A 16106-nucleotide genomic window follows, 5' to 3' on the forward strand; every position below is an offset into this window, starting at 1 on the left:
ATGGCTAAGACCTTGGGTTTTTTTGTCTAATATATTAATAACTGGCACACAGTGAAACATAGAATGCTTTATTTATAACTTTACAGTCTAGTAATGTTGCCTATTTCAGAGAATACATTTTATCTTGAGTCTGTGGCACAGTGCTCTTAAAAAAAAAAAAAAAAGAAATTCTGACATTCTGTGGAAGATTAAATAGAGAAGAAGGAAAACTTTAACAAAGTAATTTCATGAACCAGAGCATTTTTGTAGTCTCTTTAAAGTACCTTCCAATTTTTTCTGGGTATTCCATTTGTAGGAACTATTTGCCTCTCTTGCAGGGAGGGAAAAGTCAGTGGAACAACATTGGGATCTAAAAGCTTAATGGTTTTATTCCTGCGTTGCAATTATACTAATAAACATCTATGCCCATGACCTTGGAATTTATAGTGCAGTGAGAAAGATTTATTTACATGTAATTTGGAAGAAATACCGGATTATCGTGTAATTACAGTGTGTGGTTATTAAGCATATGTACTGACATACCGTTTATCCCTGTTATTTCAAGACCTTCAACGGTGTTTCAGTTTTCACTCAAAAATACAGACAGCCTTCTTGTTAAATCCAGTGCCTGGGAGATCTTTGTTATGTTACTGGGTCAACTACAAAGTAACTTTGTTACCTTGAGATGTGCAGAGGGGATCAATAGATCTTTAAAACAGCATGTGATGTTTTTAAAGAAATGTTCTAAACCCTATTTTTCCTAGTAGTTTAGATATCAGTGTGTAGGACTTTCCGCTATACATGTTCTTGGTATACAAGTCCTTAATACATAGATTTGCTTCTTGCTGCTGTTTAACTAGGGCATCTCTAGGGCCCCATCATTTTTTCACCTTAGTCAGGTTTTCCCATGATCTCCCTTTCTATTTTTGTGATGTTAATTCTGTAAAGATCTTTAGATCTTCTTGTGAAACTGTAACTAACTCTCAAGTACTTATTAGAATATAATTAAGCTATTGGAATATAATTATGTATCTAACTGGCATAAGGCTAAAGCAAGAGGTGCACTCCTTTGTACTTTGGTCCCTTTCTTGGCTACATACAATGACAGCAGCCATGCCTGTCGTTCATGTAATTCGGTTTTTGAATTTTATTTGGCACTCTATTTTCATTAGGTATTCAGTGATTTTCAAGGGCAAGTTTTTTCAGAATTTATACTGCTTTCAGCTTCCAAAATCTATAGCTATGTTATCTTCTTTGGAAGCTCTTTGAGATAGTAGCAGGGTAGCAAACTCAAAACAGAGATTATTTTTTTATGTTGCCTAAATTTTTGTGTTGACTTTTGCAGTCTGTATTTATGAAAACCCCAGTGAAGTTTTTTGCTACATGAATCTTTTTGCTGTCTAAGTTGGAAAAACTTTTTTAAAAAGTAAACCCACCTTAATTACTGGTCTTGTGGTTTTTTGGGTTTTTTTAGTCTGTGGACTATACAGTAAGTAATTAAGTGATTTAAAATTATGAATTTAAGATTCTTAGTGCCAAGATTTGATTTATAAACAGTACTTCGCTGTCGTACAAGAAAGTTGTGAGAATGAAGAAATAAGTGTTCTTAAAAATATATTAATGATAATTCACTAAAATAATCGGTTGTGTACATATTTATTACTGTTGCTTCTATAGGTAAGTGAACAGATAATTTTCCAGGCTTTGTACCATCATGGTGCTGTTTTACCTTATACTTAGGAAACATACCAAAAGTGAAAAATGTGAATAATACTTCAGTTCAACAGTTGCAGTGGTTTATCGTTGTCATTGTTTTCCATGTCTGCTTCAGAATCTGTGTGCGCCATGTTCAGAAAAATGTATTGCTTGTTTAAAGTTTGTGCTCTCAGCTGGTACTTGGTATGCCACAAACCATGCCCAGAGGGAAGGGAGACACCCAGTCAATATGCCTTTATAGGACTTTGATCTCTGCTGAATATTGAGATGCAATATATCTTTGATGCTTTTTCAGCAGAATGATCTAGAGGTTGCCTTTTATATTAGTTAATTTTTGTTTTACTCTATCTGTTCTTTCTGCCAAGGAGTCTACTCTGCACTTTTTAATGACTGAGGGGTAGAGGTGACCTGTATAAAAGAATAGACCTTTTAGTATAAAATTACATATTTATCAATTCATTCTTACTTTATTGAGGTTTAAAGAGCAAAAGGGATAAAGAGAATCATGTGTGTTATTCCCTTGCATGTACTTCATGTGACAGGATGTGGCTGGTACAAAATTAAAATTAAATATGCATATACTAAAGAGCATTTGGGGCTGTCTGTGGAAGCACATATACCTGAATACAAATGTATGGTTTGGTCAGAACTCTCCCGAAGGAGGACACAGTGTTTGAATGTAAACTGTATAAAGTGATAACTCTTCTGAAGCCCATGTTAATGTCAGTGCCATGTTAAAAACCAGATTTGTCAAATCCATTAGTCAAAGAAGGTTAAAAACTTTTGCTGAAGCAAGATCAAAACTTTAGGTGGCATAAATTGACATATTTGGCATTGTCCATAACTGCTTTATGTGATGGCTCACACTAATCCGCTCGTGTCTGGTGGAATTGTGCAGCAGCTTCTTCTAAGAAACTGCTGCAGAATGACCTGCAGCAGTAAAATAACTAAACTGGGACTACCAGTATATTGAGGTCAACAGTATATTTTCTTACTCAGAACTGAACCTAAAGTTCTATTTAGAAGATTTCTTGAAACTATTCTAAAGATTCTTAGGATTCCCATATAGCCAATGTATCATACTTGTTTCTTCATTTTAGTTCTGAAGCAGAATGCTGTGTATTTTAACTTGTCCCTGATGACTTTTTAGTCTGCGTCTAGATTCCCACTGACTTCAAAGTGCATGCCTTTTTAAATAAACTATGGGAATGAAATTGAGGTTATTTAATTTTTAGGTAACATTTCATTGTCATTGTTAATAATTTTATTGCTGTTGTTTCTCCATCTTCCTGAATTGTCATACTAGCTATGATTTAGAAGTACGCCAAACAAATTGAGTGATGCAGATCCAATGGAAGAATATTTTTTGAAAACTTAAAATATTCTGTTCTTGGGCTTAGAACTGTCACTGATAATGCAAGATCATTAAGACCAGTAGGACATGATCAGAGACAGATGGTTTGAGCCCAGTTCACCTTTAATGAAATGCAAGAAACTGATGCAATATGTTGTGTTATCATAGATGCCAGCTAAATATTTCTATGTATGTACATGTGATACAGTAACATTGGTAAACCGTAGTAAAGATAAAGTCAAAGTGTAGTTTATATCGATACCTTTTACACTGTGTGCTAATGTGCACAATTAGATAATATATAGCAAAATTAAGCAGCAGTATTGGAGAGGCTTGTGGATAGCAGAGAGCAGTGTTACAGAGCAGCATCAGTTTCCCTGTAAAGTTAGGTACCTCACTTACATGCAGGTACATGACAGAGTTATGAAAAGTCCTCTTTTGCAGTACCACGTATAAACCATCTTTTTGAAATCTTGAAACTGCAACAACTATAGGGCTGGGGGTCTGTCAGGGTAAAAAGTGTAATAGTGAAAAAAATAGGATTATTTCTTTACTTAAGTTAGTTTACTTAATTAACTGATTTAAAGGCATAACAGTGCCAAAGCACAGAAAAGTTGCTGCTCCTGCAGGGCTGGATCTTGTCTAGTCTGTGGTTGCATAGGATTAGATATTGTGGTGGGAAAGGAGTTTATTTTTCTAAGGAGGAAGAAGAAACACACGTCCTGAGGTAGCATGTCAAAGGTGAATGAGGAGTGAATGATTATGAACTCATGCCACCATGCATGTGATACAAGATTTATTCTCACTTAACATCAAGCGTTTTCCTAATACACTTAAAACTCACAATAATAAAGCCTGGATTTTTCTAAAATGGTCTTTGCTCCGTTAAGGTGGTGTAATCCTTTTCTGCAGCTTTCCAGTAATGCTAACATAATTCACTTAACTCAGAAGATCATAAAAATTTCTAGATAATAAAGTGTATAAATTTTATTATGTACTTAACATTTTCCAAAACATTGTTTAAAACTAGGGCTTAATTATTATCTCTGATTGGATTAGTGTATGTCTGGAAGGCCCAGTGCATCTTGGTATTCAAAGGGGTGTCCCTCATTTGAGGTGTCTTTTCAACTTCTATTCTTCTTTAAATGCAGCAGTACCTAGCTAACACATTTGAACACCAATGCTTTTGTTTACTAATACTAAACGTCCATGAGGATCTAGCCTATATGTGGCAGTTTATATTTTGTAATTACTTCATATAAAAACTTTCAAAGTTTTGTTTAGTTTCCCTTACTTTGAAGCTGAGTGAGGTACGAACATAGGATATCTCCTCTGGAATAACTTGTTATGATCTGAAATGATTCAGGAATAGCTACTGTGTTTAAATTAATAACCTCTTTTAATTCACAGTAACTTTAAAGCATACACAGCTCAGTGACTTCAAAAAGCATTTTCAGTCATCCTTTGCTAAACATTTTGACCTAATGGAATTGAAAAATGCATTCCTTTCTTGCTGATCACAATAGATTTTCTCTTGAGAGTCTGCATTGTAGCACAGAGATATTAAACCTAGCTTTAAGTCTTTGAGGCAGTGTAATCCAGCCTGAACCACTGCAGGTAAAATGCATGTGATACCTGAACTTGCTTCGATGTCTGAGAGCTGTACTTCAGTCAGTAAACGGACTGTTCTCTAGACATGCATAGGTAATGCCATTTGCTTTCACAATGTGAGTGCCTACAGTTTCAAATTACTTTTGTAAGAAAAATCTCTTGCAAGATGAAAACATATGCATTTGCCCTATACAGTCCATTGAGTGACTCTCGAATAAATTTTTATTGAAATGTTTCTTAGTACTTAGATTCTAGATCTTGTAGGGTAACTGTATATCACAGCTGCTTTTTAAACTACCTGCACTGTCATTTAATTTACTGTTGTCTTTAGACGATTGCTTGACGTTTTCTTGTGATACTGATTTGGCTAAAGCTTTGTGCTATTAGCATAGTTTGTGTTTCAATGTTATGAGGGTTTCTTAAATAAAACAATCACAAGCAATTTTATTTACCTTGTGTCAGAAATGTGAAAATATGTCTGCAAGTATCCCTTAATTCACCAGTATTTTGTTGGTTATTTATTAAAATCATTGTGCTGGTTGAGGTTACTGTTTTTCTTAATAGACCTACTCATGCTCTGTGACCTCATTAGGCAGGGCACTTTCAAAAACATGAAGAGCCGTTTTGCACCTTGTTAGATACACTGTGATCTCTAAACTGTGTCTTAACTGCTTCCATGCTATGTCACATACTTCAGAGAAGAGGCATCAGGTACGTTCTTTCTCAGAATGCCAGCATATGAAAAGACTGCTGCTGCCAGTATCAGGGTCCAGTAGCAGAGAGGTTAAAAAAAAAACCCCCCACTGTTTTTTGTGCAAAGCAGATGCTCATTCAAATGTCCTTTTGAGTATACCTCTTTTCCTAGAGAAGTGTAAAGGGCATGTGAAAGCATTTGTTATTGAAGGGATGTCATGGGTGGTCAGCCTCAGATTAGCTCTGCTTTGCAGGAGTGAAACAGCCACATGGAATTAATTTCAAACTGTTGTAAGACACTGCTGCAGCCACCATGAAACACGCACTGAATCCAGATACAGTATTTTGATACTGCAGTTTGGTTTCCAGTTGAGAAGTGTAAATCCATCTTATTTGTTGACATAACTCTAAACATATGTATTTTTGTGTGTGTGTATCGATGAGAATCTCAGTTGTGAATTTTCTTTTTGCCACAGAACTTTTTTCCCTGAGATTTTTAATCTGTTTTGATAGAAGTTTTGAGTTGTTCTTGATAAGTAAGAACTCTTCTCAGAAAACATCCTGTGGAAATTCAGTTTGAGCTAATATAATTTGGTTTGCACTGCAGTCATGCACACTAAAACTACAGTTGACATTAAATATTAATGTAACTTTTTGTATCTTTTGGATTTGGACCTTTCAAAGGTGCAGGATTTCTCTACGTTATCTGTAGACTCTCTTTTGAGGGGCACTCAGAGACATCCTGAAGATTATATTTGCCAACAGGGATAATGTGCTTCAACTGGTGCAGGAACGGATGCTGACTAAACTCTGTATTTTTTTTTTCATTGTGGAAGAGTTATGTGTGTAGGACAGTTTTCAGGATGTATCCAGTGTACAGGTCTTTAAAAAAGTAATATTTTGCATCTAAATGGAAAATACCCATATAAAACTTCAGCCTGAATACAAAATCTTTAATTTCACAAATTAGTTCATAGTACACATACTGCAGTATATTTGGATGTGTTGTAGTGCTGTGTTGTGTCTGTGTAATTTAAACCTAATGTAGTAAGCAGTTTGATCTAGTTTTAGTTGATCTTGGAATATATGCTCTTGGTATAGATGTGTCACACGTGCTTTGCATTAATTTAAACTGTATGACTGTCATCGTACATCTAGAATGATTGTCCATCTGTTACCCTTTTAATAGTGTGCTTTTTTGTGTGTAAAGAATGACAATGTTAAACTTTTTTGTAACCGGTTTTGAAGAAAGAGATTCCTCACTGCAAAGCCTAAGTTTGTTAAAATTATTTGTGGAAGGACCCAACTGACAGACATCTAATGAGACTTTTCTTCAGTGCTATCAGTTACTTGCTGTTCTCTCCAACAAATGGTTTTTCATGCTCAGTTTATGGATAAAAAGAGCCTAAATCTAAAATATCTCTAAAAGGACCTCCTTCTTAAGGATTCTGATGAAAATTCAACTGATCTATGAGATTTTTGTGGACTGTAGAGGAAGAAGTGCAGCATGTCTGAATTAGCACCTGAATGCCTAAACATCTGAACTAAACAGATAACTGGTATTTTACAGAATGTCTATAAATCAGAGTTTGACTTCTAAGTTGGTTCAGAATCACTTGTGCTTGAAAGTGAAAGCTCAGCATCTTCACAGAACTCTGTGCAGACATAGTAGGTTTTTAAAACCTTCATTCTTATCATATTTAGCCTCAACTTTCTAACAATTGTAATTGTCCACAGAAAACATTTCAAGATAAATGCATTATCAGGTTTTGAAATTTTCTTATTTTTGTAAATACTAAGACCTGGGGAGCAAAATAAGGGCTATATTGTGGATTAAGTGAAATATCTCAAGGCTGTGCTTTTCTGATAACTGAACCTGAAGTGACCTTTCTCAGACACAATTACAGAGCTGTATGTTTTTCCTTTAATTTCATCAGGGGTTTAATTAGTATACAAATAAAACTTCCCTTATCTTCCTTTCTACCTAATTGGCTTGTCTTCGCTTATATATGAAGAATGTGAAAATGGGCTGTAATTAGGGTGACCGTGTTAACCTTTTTTTCTCAAATGTACTGTTGCCTAAAGGCCTCAAGGCCTAAAAACAGTGCTTTGGATTATTGCTTTGCAATCACTATGGCTCTCCCATAGGTTTTCTCATGAGCAGAAGGGCTTTGGGTGCTGCAGGTTCCCACTGCTTAACGGGATCTTCATTCTTCTCCCCACTAAATGTTTATTGATTATCTCACTGCTCCACACTCAGCCTCCAACAACTTAATATCAGGTGACAGTCAGGAGAGTTCTCCAAGTAATTAGAGTGGAGCATTGAGGGAACAATTAGGAGCAGAGTTATTAAACTTGATTTATCCTATTCTCTCCTGAACACTTTCTTGGATATCAGAACATCACACTTTCACAATCTACCCTGGCTGAGAAATTAGTGGCTAACCTGCTGCTTATCATTGTTGCCTTGCTGCCTTGAGGCACACCCTCTTGGTTTCAGTCACTCAGCTGGAAATATTAGAGTCCATAAAGTTTATCAAGGGTTTTAATTAGATCAATCTGAACAAGGAGAAAAAGAGAGGCTTAGCAGCCATTACTTTAGAATACTCCACACTGTATTTGAGCAATTTTCAAGGCTTGACTTTAACCCACAGTAGCAAGGAGCTTCAAGTCAATGTTGAAACTGCTTTTGTGGAGCTAAAAGCAGTTTTCATTTTGCTTAGATATTGCAATATTATTGATAGGTCAAGTCTATTATCTAATTATACTATATATTAAAAGTGTCTATTATCCAAGGGAAAGTTGGAGATTTCTGTAAATCATGGTGAAAGTTTTGAATATAATAAAGCAGCACTTCCATGAGATATTTGATTTAATAATTTCTGTATTGCTTCATCACCAGCTAGTATGGATTGCTGGCCATGCCTCTCGAAGAGTTAGGCTTCATGCTTTCATCCTTGTTTGTGTGTCATTTATAGGCCTGTGCTTGCAATTGGTAAGCAAGATTAGTTAGCAGCTCCACAAAGATTTTGACACCCAGTGGGTCTCTTCAGCATTTGTGTTCAGTCATGAAAGCTTTATGTGGGAACAGACAAGCCTTGAGCCCCTGCAGAAGGATAGCTATCTAGTGAAAATGAAAGAAATATGCGTAGTATTCCTATTATCCTGTCTTGTTTTACTCATTTAGACCACTAGAATCTTGGAGACAGACTGTTCCTGCAGCCTCCACATAAAAAGATGCTTGCATCAAAATATTAGCAGAATTATGTATTCTACATTGGCCAGAACTTAGTCCTGTGACTGTATCTTAAAAACAGATTTTTCAATCAGATGGGAAAGTGGGGTGGACATAGCATTGGCACCAGAGACGTTGGCCTCCATTCAAAAAATTTTGTTTGTCAAAAGATGGGAATGTGGACGGGGGGTACTCGACTCAGTTTTCAACACGGTTTCCTCAGAGCTGATTTAGCCTAAAACAAACAAACAGTAAACCCAATAAATGGAAGAAGATAATGGTCTTTGTTCTCAAATTAAAGATGGCTTGTTTTATCCTTGCTAATCCACATCTGGTTTCTTGGAAATAACTTTTCTGAAAATCTGACACTTCACAAATTCAGCTGTTCAGAAATGACTTTGATAGCTGCCGATGGCATTAGGGTAGAGTTTCTGAGAGCAACATTTCTGGTTTTGGATATCTTTATGCCAACAATGCAGTGGAAAATTCAGATCTGTGTGTTTATCTTTTTTTAGGTGAAAAATAGCATTCTTCATCGAAAATAAGGACATAAGAGGCAGAATAGAGTTGTTCTACATGCAGTAATTTGAACAAGAGTAATATTAACATTTCTGGGGTTTAGAGTTTCTTAAATAAACTCCTGATTGTGTTTTTTCTTACACCAGTGATTAATCTCAGTCCGGATTTTGTGAATTGCTGAACAGAAAGTTCAGATAGTGGTGCTGTACCTTCCAAGCACACTATTGAAATAAATGGTTGGGTTTTTTGTCTGGAGAATTGTTTGAAGAAAATTTAAGCCAATCCACAGATTTCAGTTTATTTTGCAGGATTATGCAGTTTTATGGTGGACTTTATTTTCTAGAAATTAGTATATTGTTTTTTGAATAGCCTGAAGGCCAACAGCATCCTGGCTTGTATCAGGAATAACGTGGCCAGCAGCAGTAGGGAAGTGATCGTCACCCTGTACTCAGCACTGATGAGGCCACACCTTGAACACTGTGTTCAGTTTTGAGCCCCTCAGTACAAGAAGGACATTAAGTTGTTGGAGGGTACCCAGAGAAGGGCAATGAAGCTGGTGAAGGGTCTAGAGAGCAAGTCTTATGAGGAGAGGTTGAGGGAAGTGGGGTTGTTTAGTCTGGAGAAAAGGAGGCTGAGAGGAGACCTTATTGCTCTGTACATCTACCTGAAAGGAGGTTGTAGTGAAGTGGGTGTTGGTCTCTTCTCCCAGGTCACTAGCAATTGAACAAGAGGAATTGGCTTCAAGCTGCATCAGGGGGAGGTATAGATTGCATATTAGGAAGAATTTCTTTACTGAGAGGGTGGTCAGTCATTGGAACAGGCTGCCCAGAGAGGTGGTGGAGTTGCCATCCTGGGAGGTCTTTAGAAGATGTGTAGACGTGGCACTTGAGGTCATGTTTTAGGAGACATGGTAGCATTGGGTTGACGGTTGGACCTGATGATCCTAGAGTTCTTTTCCAACCTTAATGATTCTATGATTCTTGGCTAGGTCTGAAGCTTTCTCAGATGAGTTGAGTTTTCAGTATCCAAATTTTTATCAGCCTTTGGTATATATGGTTCTTAATACATATCCACAGCATAATCCATAGCCCAGGTCAAGTACTCTTGAGTACAAAGGATGCAGAGCATTTTTAGAACTTAAACAGAAAACATAAACATACATTTTGAAAATAAGGTACAAGAGCTCAGTCTTGCAACTGTGCAGCCTTCTCTATCCTTCTATATTGGTTTAGACTGTCAGTGAACTTGCATTTTTAAAAAGAATGTTTATAGCCACCTATTATAATTTCTGTCTAAAAAGGCAATTAACAGCTCTAAGTAAAATGTAACATTTAGCAAACTATAAAATCACATTATTAGTACTCCAGTTTATAGAAGTATTGATTTTTCCTAGCAGAAAGAAGTACCAACTAGCCAGGTTCTCTATTAATTAGTTCTGTGTGCTGTTGAGAAGGGAGAGGCAAGGAAGGAGGGATGGAGGGGTTGCCCTTCACATCAAGGAATGGATAGAGTATGAAGAGCTGACTCTGAAGAATAGCCATGAGCAGATTGAAAGCTTATGGGTAAAGAATTAAAGGCTGAGGCAACAAAAGGAGCCTTGTGGCTGGTGTTTACTACAGGCCACCTGATCAAGGGAAGCCTATTGATGAAACCTTCTTACTCCAGCTACAGGAAGCTTAGTGCTCGCAGGCTGTTGTCCTGGTGGGGGACTTCAGCCACACTGACATCTGCTGGAAAAGTAGCACGGGGTCTCTATGGCAATCCAGGAGACTCCTGGAATGCATTGAGGATAGCTTCTTAAGCCAGGTAATAGACAGCCCTACCAGAGGGGATGCAATACTGGACCTTTCCATCACCAATGCAAGTGATTATCAGTGACTGTCACTGATTAGCTAATCAAAGACATTAAGACTGGAGGCAGCCTGGGCTGCAGTGATCATACACTGGTGGAATTCACAGTCCTAAGGGATATGGGTTAGACAGAGTCAGGACCCTGAATTTAAGGAAAGCAAACTTTCAGTTTCCAGGGAAACTGCCTTCAGGGACATGGGAGCAGACAGAGCTGGCAGATCTTTAAGGATGCTTTCCATTGAGCGCAAGAGCTCTTGATCCCTATGTGTAGAGAAATCAGAAAAGGAAGGCAAGAGATCACCATGGCTGAGTAAAGACTTGCTGGTCAAACTAAAGGACAAGAAGGAAATGCGCAAGCAATGGAGGCAGGGACAGGTATCCTGGGAAGAGTATAGGGATGCTGCCTGGCTGTGTAGGGAGTGGGTCAAGAAGGCCAAGGTGTGGCTGGAGCTGAACTTGGCAAGGGATGCAAAGCATAATAAGAAGGGCTTCTACCACTATGTCAGCCAGAAAAGGAAGGTCAGAGAAAGCGTATATACACACTCCCCCCCAACCCCCGCCCCCAGAAGGAGCAAAACTGGCAAACTGGTAACAATGGATGAGGAGAAGGCTGAGGTACTTAACAGCATTTTTGCCTCAGTTTTCACTGACAACCTCTCCTCCCACACCTCTTGAGTGGATGGGCCACAAGGCAGGGACTGGGGTGAGCAAAGTCCCTCCCACTGTAAGAGAAGATCAGGTTCATGGCCACCTGAGGAACCTGAACATACACAAGTCTATGGGACCTGATGATCTGCATCCAGGAGTTCTGAGGGAACTGGCTGATGTAGTTGCCAAGCCACTCTCCATGACATGTGAAAAGTCATGGCAGTCAGGTGAAGCCCCTGGGGACTGGAAAAAGGAAAACATTGTGCCCATCTTTAAAAAGGGTAGAAAGAAGGACCCTGGGAACTACTGACCTGTCAGCCTCACCTCTGTGCCTGGGAAGGTCATGAAACAGATCCTCCTAGAAGGCGCATTCTAAGGCACATGGAGGACAGGGAGGTGATTTGAGACAGCCAATATAGCTTCACCAAGGGCAATCCTTGCCTGACCAACATAGTGGTCTTCTATGGTGGAGTGACTGCATCAGTGGACAAAGGAAGAGCTATGAATGTCGTCTATCTGGACTTCTGTAAGGCCTTTGACATGGTCCCCCACAACATCCTTGTCTCTAAGTTGGAGAGAGATGGATTTGATGGATAGACTGGTGGATGAAGAATTGGCAGGATGGTCATATCCAGAGGGCATTGGTCAACAGTTCAATGTCCAGATGGAGATCGGTGATAAGCTGTGTCCCTCAGGGGTCCAAATTCAGACCAGTACAGTTTAATATCTTCAATTACATAGTGTGACTGAGTGCACCCTCAGCAAGTTTGCAGATGAAACCAAGCTGAGTGGTGAGGTTGACATGCCTGAGGGATGGGATGCCATTCAGAGGGACCCGGACAAGCTCAAGAAGTGGCCCTGTGAGAACCTCACAAGGTTCACCAAGGCCAAGTGCAAGGTCCTGCACCTGGGCTGGAGCAGTCCCCGGTATCAATAGAGGCTGGGGAATGAAGGGATTGAGAGGAGCCCTGAGGGAAGGGACTTGGGGGTACTGTGGATGAAAAGCTGGACATGAGCTGGCAATGTGCGCTCACAGCTGAGAAGGCCAACCATACCTTGGGCTGCATCAAAAGCAGTGTGGCCAGCAGGTCAAGGGAGGTGAATCTGCCCCTTTACTGCACTCAGGTGAGACTCCACCTGGAGTGCTGCATCCAGCTCTGGAGCCCTCAGCGCAGGAAAGACATGGACCTGTTGGAGTGGGTCTAGTGGCGGGCCACAAAAATGATCCAAGGGATGGAACAGCTCTTGGGTGAAGAAAGGCTGAGAGAGTTGGGGTTGTTCAGCCTTGAGAGGGCTCTGGGGACATGTTATTGCAGCCTTTCAATACTTAAAGGGAGCTTGTAAGAAAGTTTGGGGGCAAACTTTTTAGTAGGGCCTGTTGTGATAGGACAAGGGGTAATGGTTTTAAACTAAGAGAGTAGATTTAGACTAGATAGAAGGAGGGCATTTTTTAAGATGAGAGTGGTGAAACATGGAGCAGGTTGCCCAGAGAGGAAACATTCAGGGTCAGGTTGGACAGGACTCTGAGCAACCTGATTTAGTTGGAGATGTCCCTGCTCACTGCAGAGTGGTTGGACTAGATGATCTTTGGAGGTCCCTTCCAACACAAACCATTCTCTTGATTCAGTGATTCTATTTTTTGTCTATTGGATTAATCTGTATTGATTTAAAGTATGTTGTGTTAATTCTAAGCTGGAGAGAAACAAAAAAATCTATGTTCTACTTTGCATATTGGAAAACTAATGTTAAAATAGTGAAAACACCATAAAATAGTAATTAATTCTTGGCAAGAATTGTGGCAAAATGGTACGTCATGCACTAACAGAGAATACAGATTCTTTTTTTTTTAATCCTGAAATTTCTGAATAGGGAAGATTATTTAAATAAATGCTACTTTGTGTATTCCCTTTCTTTCTTTGTGAATTCTTTAATGTTCATTTTAAATTAAGTTTTGCGAATATTCTGTTCTCTTTAATTCTCTACTCTTGTTTATTTCTACTGTGTTTAGATCTGGTATTTGTAAATATAGTACCTGTAGCATAGTATATGTATATATATAGTATATACATTTACATAGTATATGTACCTGTTTGATCAACAAATCACTTTATTTTATAAAACATATTTGTACATAGGCATTATACTAAAAACTGGATGGTTCTGAGTTAGGAGTGTTTTTGCTAGAGAATTCAAAAAACCTCAGTATGTCACGGTCCAAATCTGCTTCACAGTCAGTCTGTTTTCCACTTTGTTTAATAGCCTATGGCATAAATTGAAGTTAATTATTTGGGCTGACAGGTAACTCTGCTTTCTGTCTGCTTGCAGAGACTCTCCGAGGCAAAGATGGAGCTGAGAAGAAAAGATCAATCTCTGCGTCAGCTCAATAGACTTCTTACCCAGCTGGAGCAGGACAAGCGTCGACTGAAAGAGAGCATCCGTGATGCAGAGAGTGCCCTCTGCATGGCAGCGAAGTGAGCGCCGGGACCTTGGGGAGATCACTTAAAACGGACAAAAGATCAATTCTTACTTTCATGCGCAGGGTTTTAGCCCTGGCTAATGTAATGCTAGAAAACAAAAGTACATCTGTTTCTCTTTGAAACTCAGCGATAGTCTTCTAAAAAGAAAACTGTTAGTTCAAGATACTAGATAGTATGTTTTCTGTAGTTATCCCACACTAGTGCTCCAAATTCTGGGTCCTGAAATAGCATGGGCATTTTTGTTTGCCAGTTATCTTGCTGATTTGACAACATCCCTTTGGCAGATCCCTAATGCTCTGTTTATTTAAGAAATGATTGCTTGTTTTCTGTATTTCCACGTCATCTTTTTATAGAAAGATAGACTTTATTTATGATAAATACAGAAATGTCAGCTAGCTGACAGGTCTTAGCTGCGAAAGGGGCTGAAACCCATTTTGGACCTAGTCTTATCTGTGGAACAGGATAGATCTTTCAGCTGATTTCAGAGAGGTTTGGATTAAGACATAAAACCAATGCCTTTTTATACCATAACCTGGAGAGTGGAAGGAAACGTTCAGGGACCAATCTTGAAAAGATTGATGGTCAAAAGGTGTTCTGTTTACCAAAGTGAGGTTATTGCTAACCTTTTACAGTCATATAGCCAGATAAAAAGATAAGTCTTTGCAGACTCTGTTATCTGTTACTCTTATTGCAGGATGTACTTTGAGTATTGTTGGTCCATGGTTAAGATTTAAAAAAAGATTAATTTAAAATTAGAATTTCTCGTTATACCTGGGATACATTTGACCTCTGAAGAGCAATAGCTTAGAAGATTTAAGGGTTTTATGCACAAGTGAAATAATGTAATTAATATAGTTATCAGGGAAATGTTTAACAAGCTATTTGAAATGACAAATATTATTTAGTATGAATGTATTAAAGCAGATGTGAGCTGAAGAAGGATTTATTCTAGAAAGCTTGCCCCTTTCCACCCTGCCCCAACCTATTTTATGCACTCTAGTAAAGATCATTCCCTGTGGCCCTTCTTATACTCAGAAAAGGTTATTTTAACATGAAGTGGTTTTAAAATTGGTTTTATTTCAGTATATAGCAGTTGAATGTTGAAAAAGAAAAAAACCCATACCATTTATTGTTCTACCAACTCTTCATAACAAATGTCTTTTTTTCTCTTTGGAACATATAAGCAAAGGAGGTGAAATAGATGTTACTTTTGTTCAGAAAATCTTATTTTAATACCTCTTCCATGACCTGAGTGACTGTAAGCAATGTATGGGTGTCTTTCAAATTCTTTCCTAAGCTTTTGTATGTCTTTAAAGGATAGCAAGATGGCTGGCTCATTCTGAGAATGGCTATCTTGGTTTTCCTGCAGTGGTGGCCAGCAGTTCTGTTGTTCTGTTCCACTTTTCTCCAGAGTAGGAAGCGGTATTAATAAAAGTGTCTGATATCAGGGAACTTGTCAGAAATTAGTAGCCTTTTGGTCATTTCTCTGCTAGATGGAAACTCTCTATCAAACCTTCATCCCAGCCATTGTGATTCTGTGATTCAGCCATTGTGTAAAAGACAATGTAAAGTATGTTCCTCATGCCTGAACTACATCACTGGATAATTATCCTAAAGAATAGTTCTATGATCCAATTCCACTTTCCCTTACATCTGTAGGAGCTGATGATTATATGAAATAAAGATTGAATGAAATGTGGATCTTGGCGTGCAGGGGTGCAATAGATTAATTTCTTTAACTTTTTTCCTAGGTGCTATAAACAAATATTACCAGACTTTTATTTTGTTAAGATAATAAATCAACTGTAGGCAGAGGGCTTTCTGTTTAAGAACCTGGGGACCACCTGTTAACCTGGGTCCAAAATTCTATCTAAAGATACTTTCCTTATTATGATGAACACATGAGAATGTGTGATGAACAGACTGACTTCTATGTCAGTAACTAACTTTGAAATTAATAGTGTTGAAATGGCTCCCTAGAACTGAATTCACCCAGACAATTAGCAGTCACTACATAAATGAG

At 38.3% G+C, this 16106-nt stretch overlaps 1 protein-coding gene across 1 annotated transcript in view; it reads left to right on the forward strand.

The window, feature by feature from the left end:
* Window positions 1–16106, forward strand: part of CCDC171 (coiled-coil domain containing 171) — a 161244-nt gene that overhangs the window by 90559 nt on the left and 54579 nt on the right. Inside the window, 1 exon segment of the mRNA XM_064439638.1 lies at window positions 13932–14077. Within this exon segment, the coding sequence (XP_064295708.1) occupies window positions 13932–14077 (146 nt within the window).

This window comes from Phalacrocorax carbo, chromosome Z, assembly GCF_963921805.1.
Source record: "Phalacrocorax carbo chromosome Z, bPhaCar2.1, whole genome shotgun sequence".
NCBI lineage: Eukaryota > Metazoa > Chordata > Aves > Suliformes > Phalacrocoracidae > Phalacrocorax > Phalacrocorax carbo.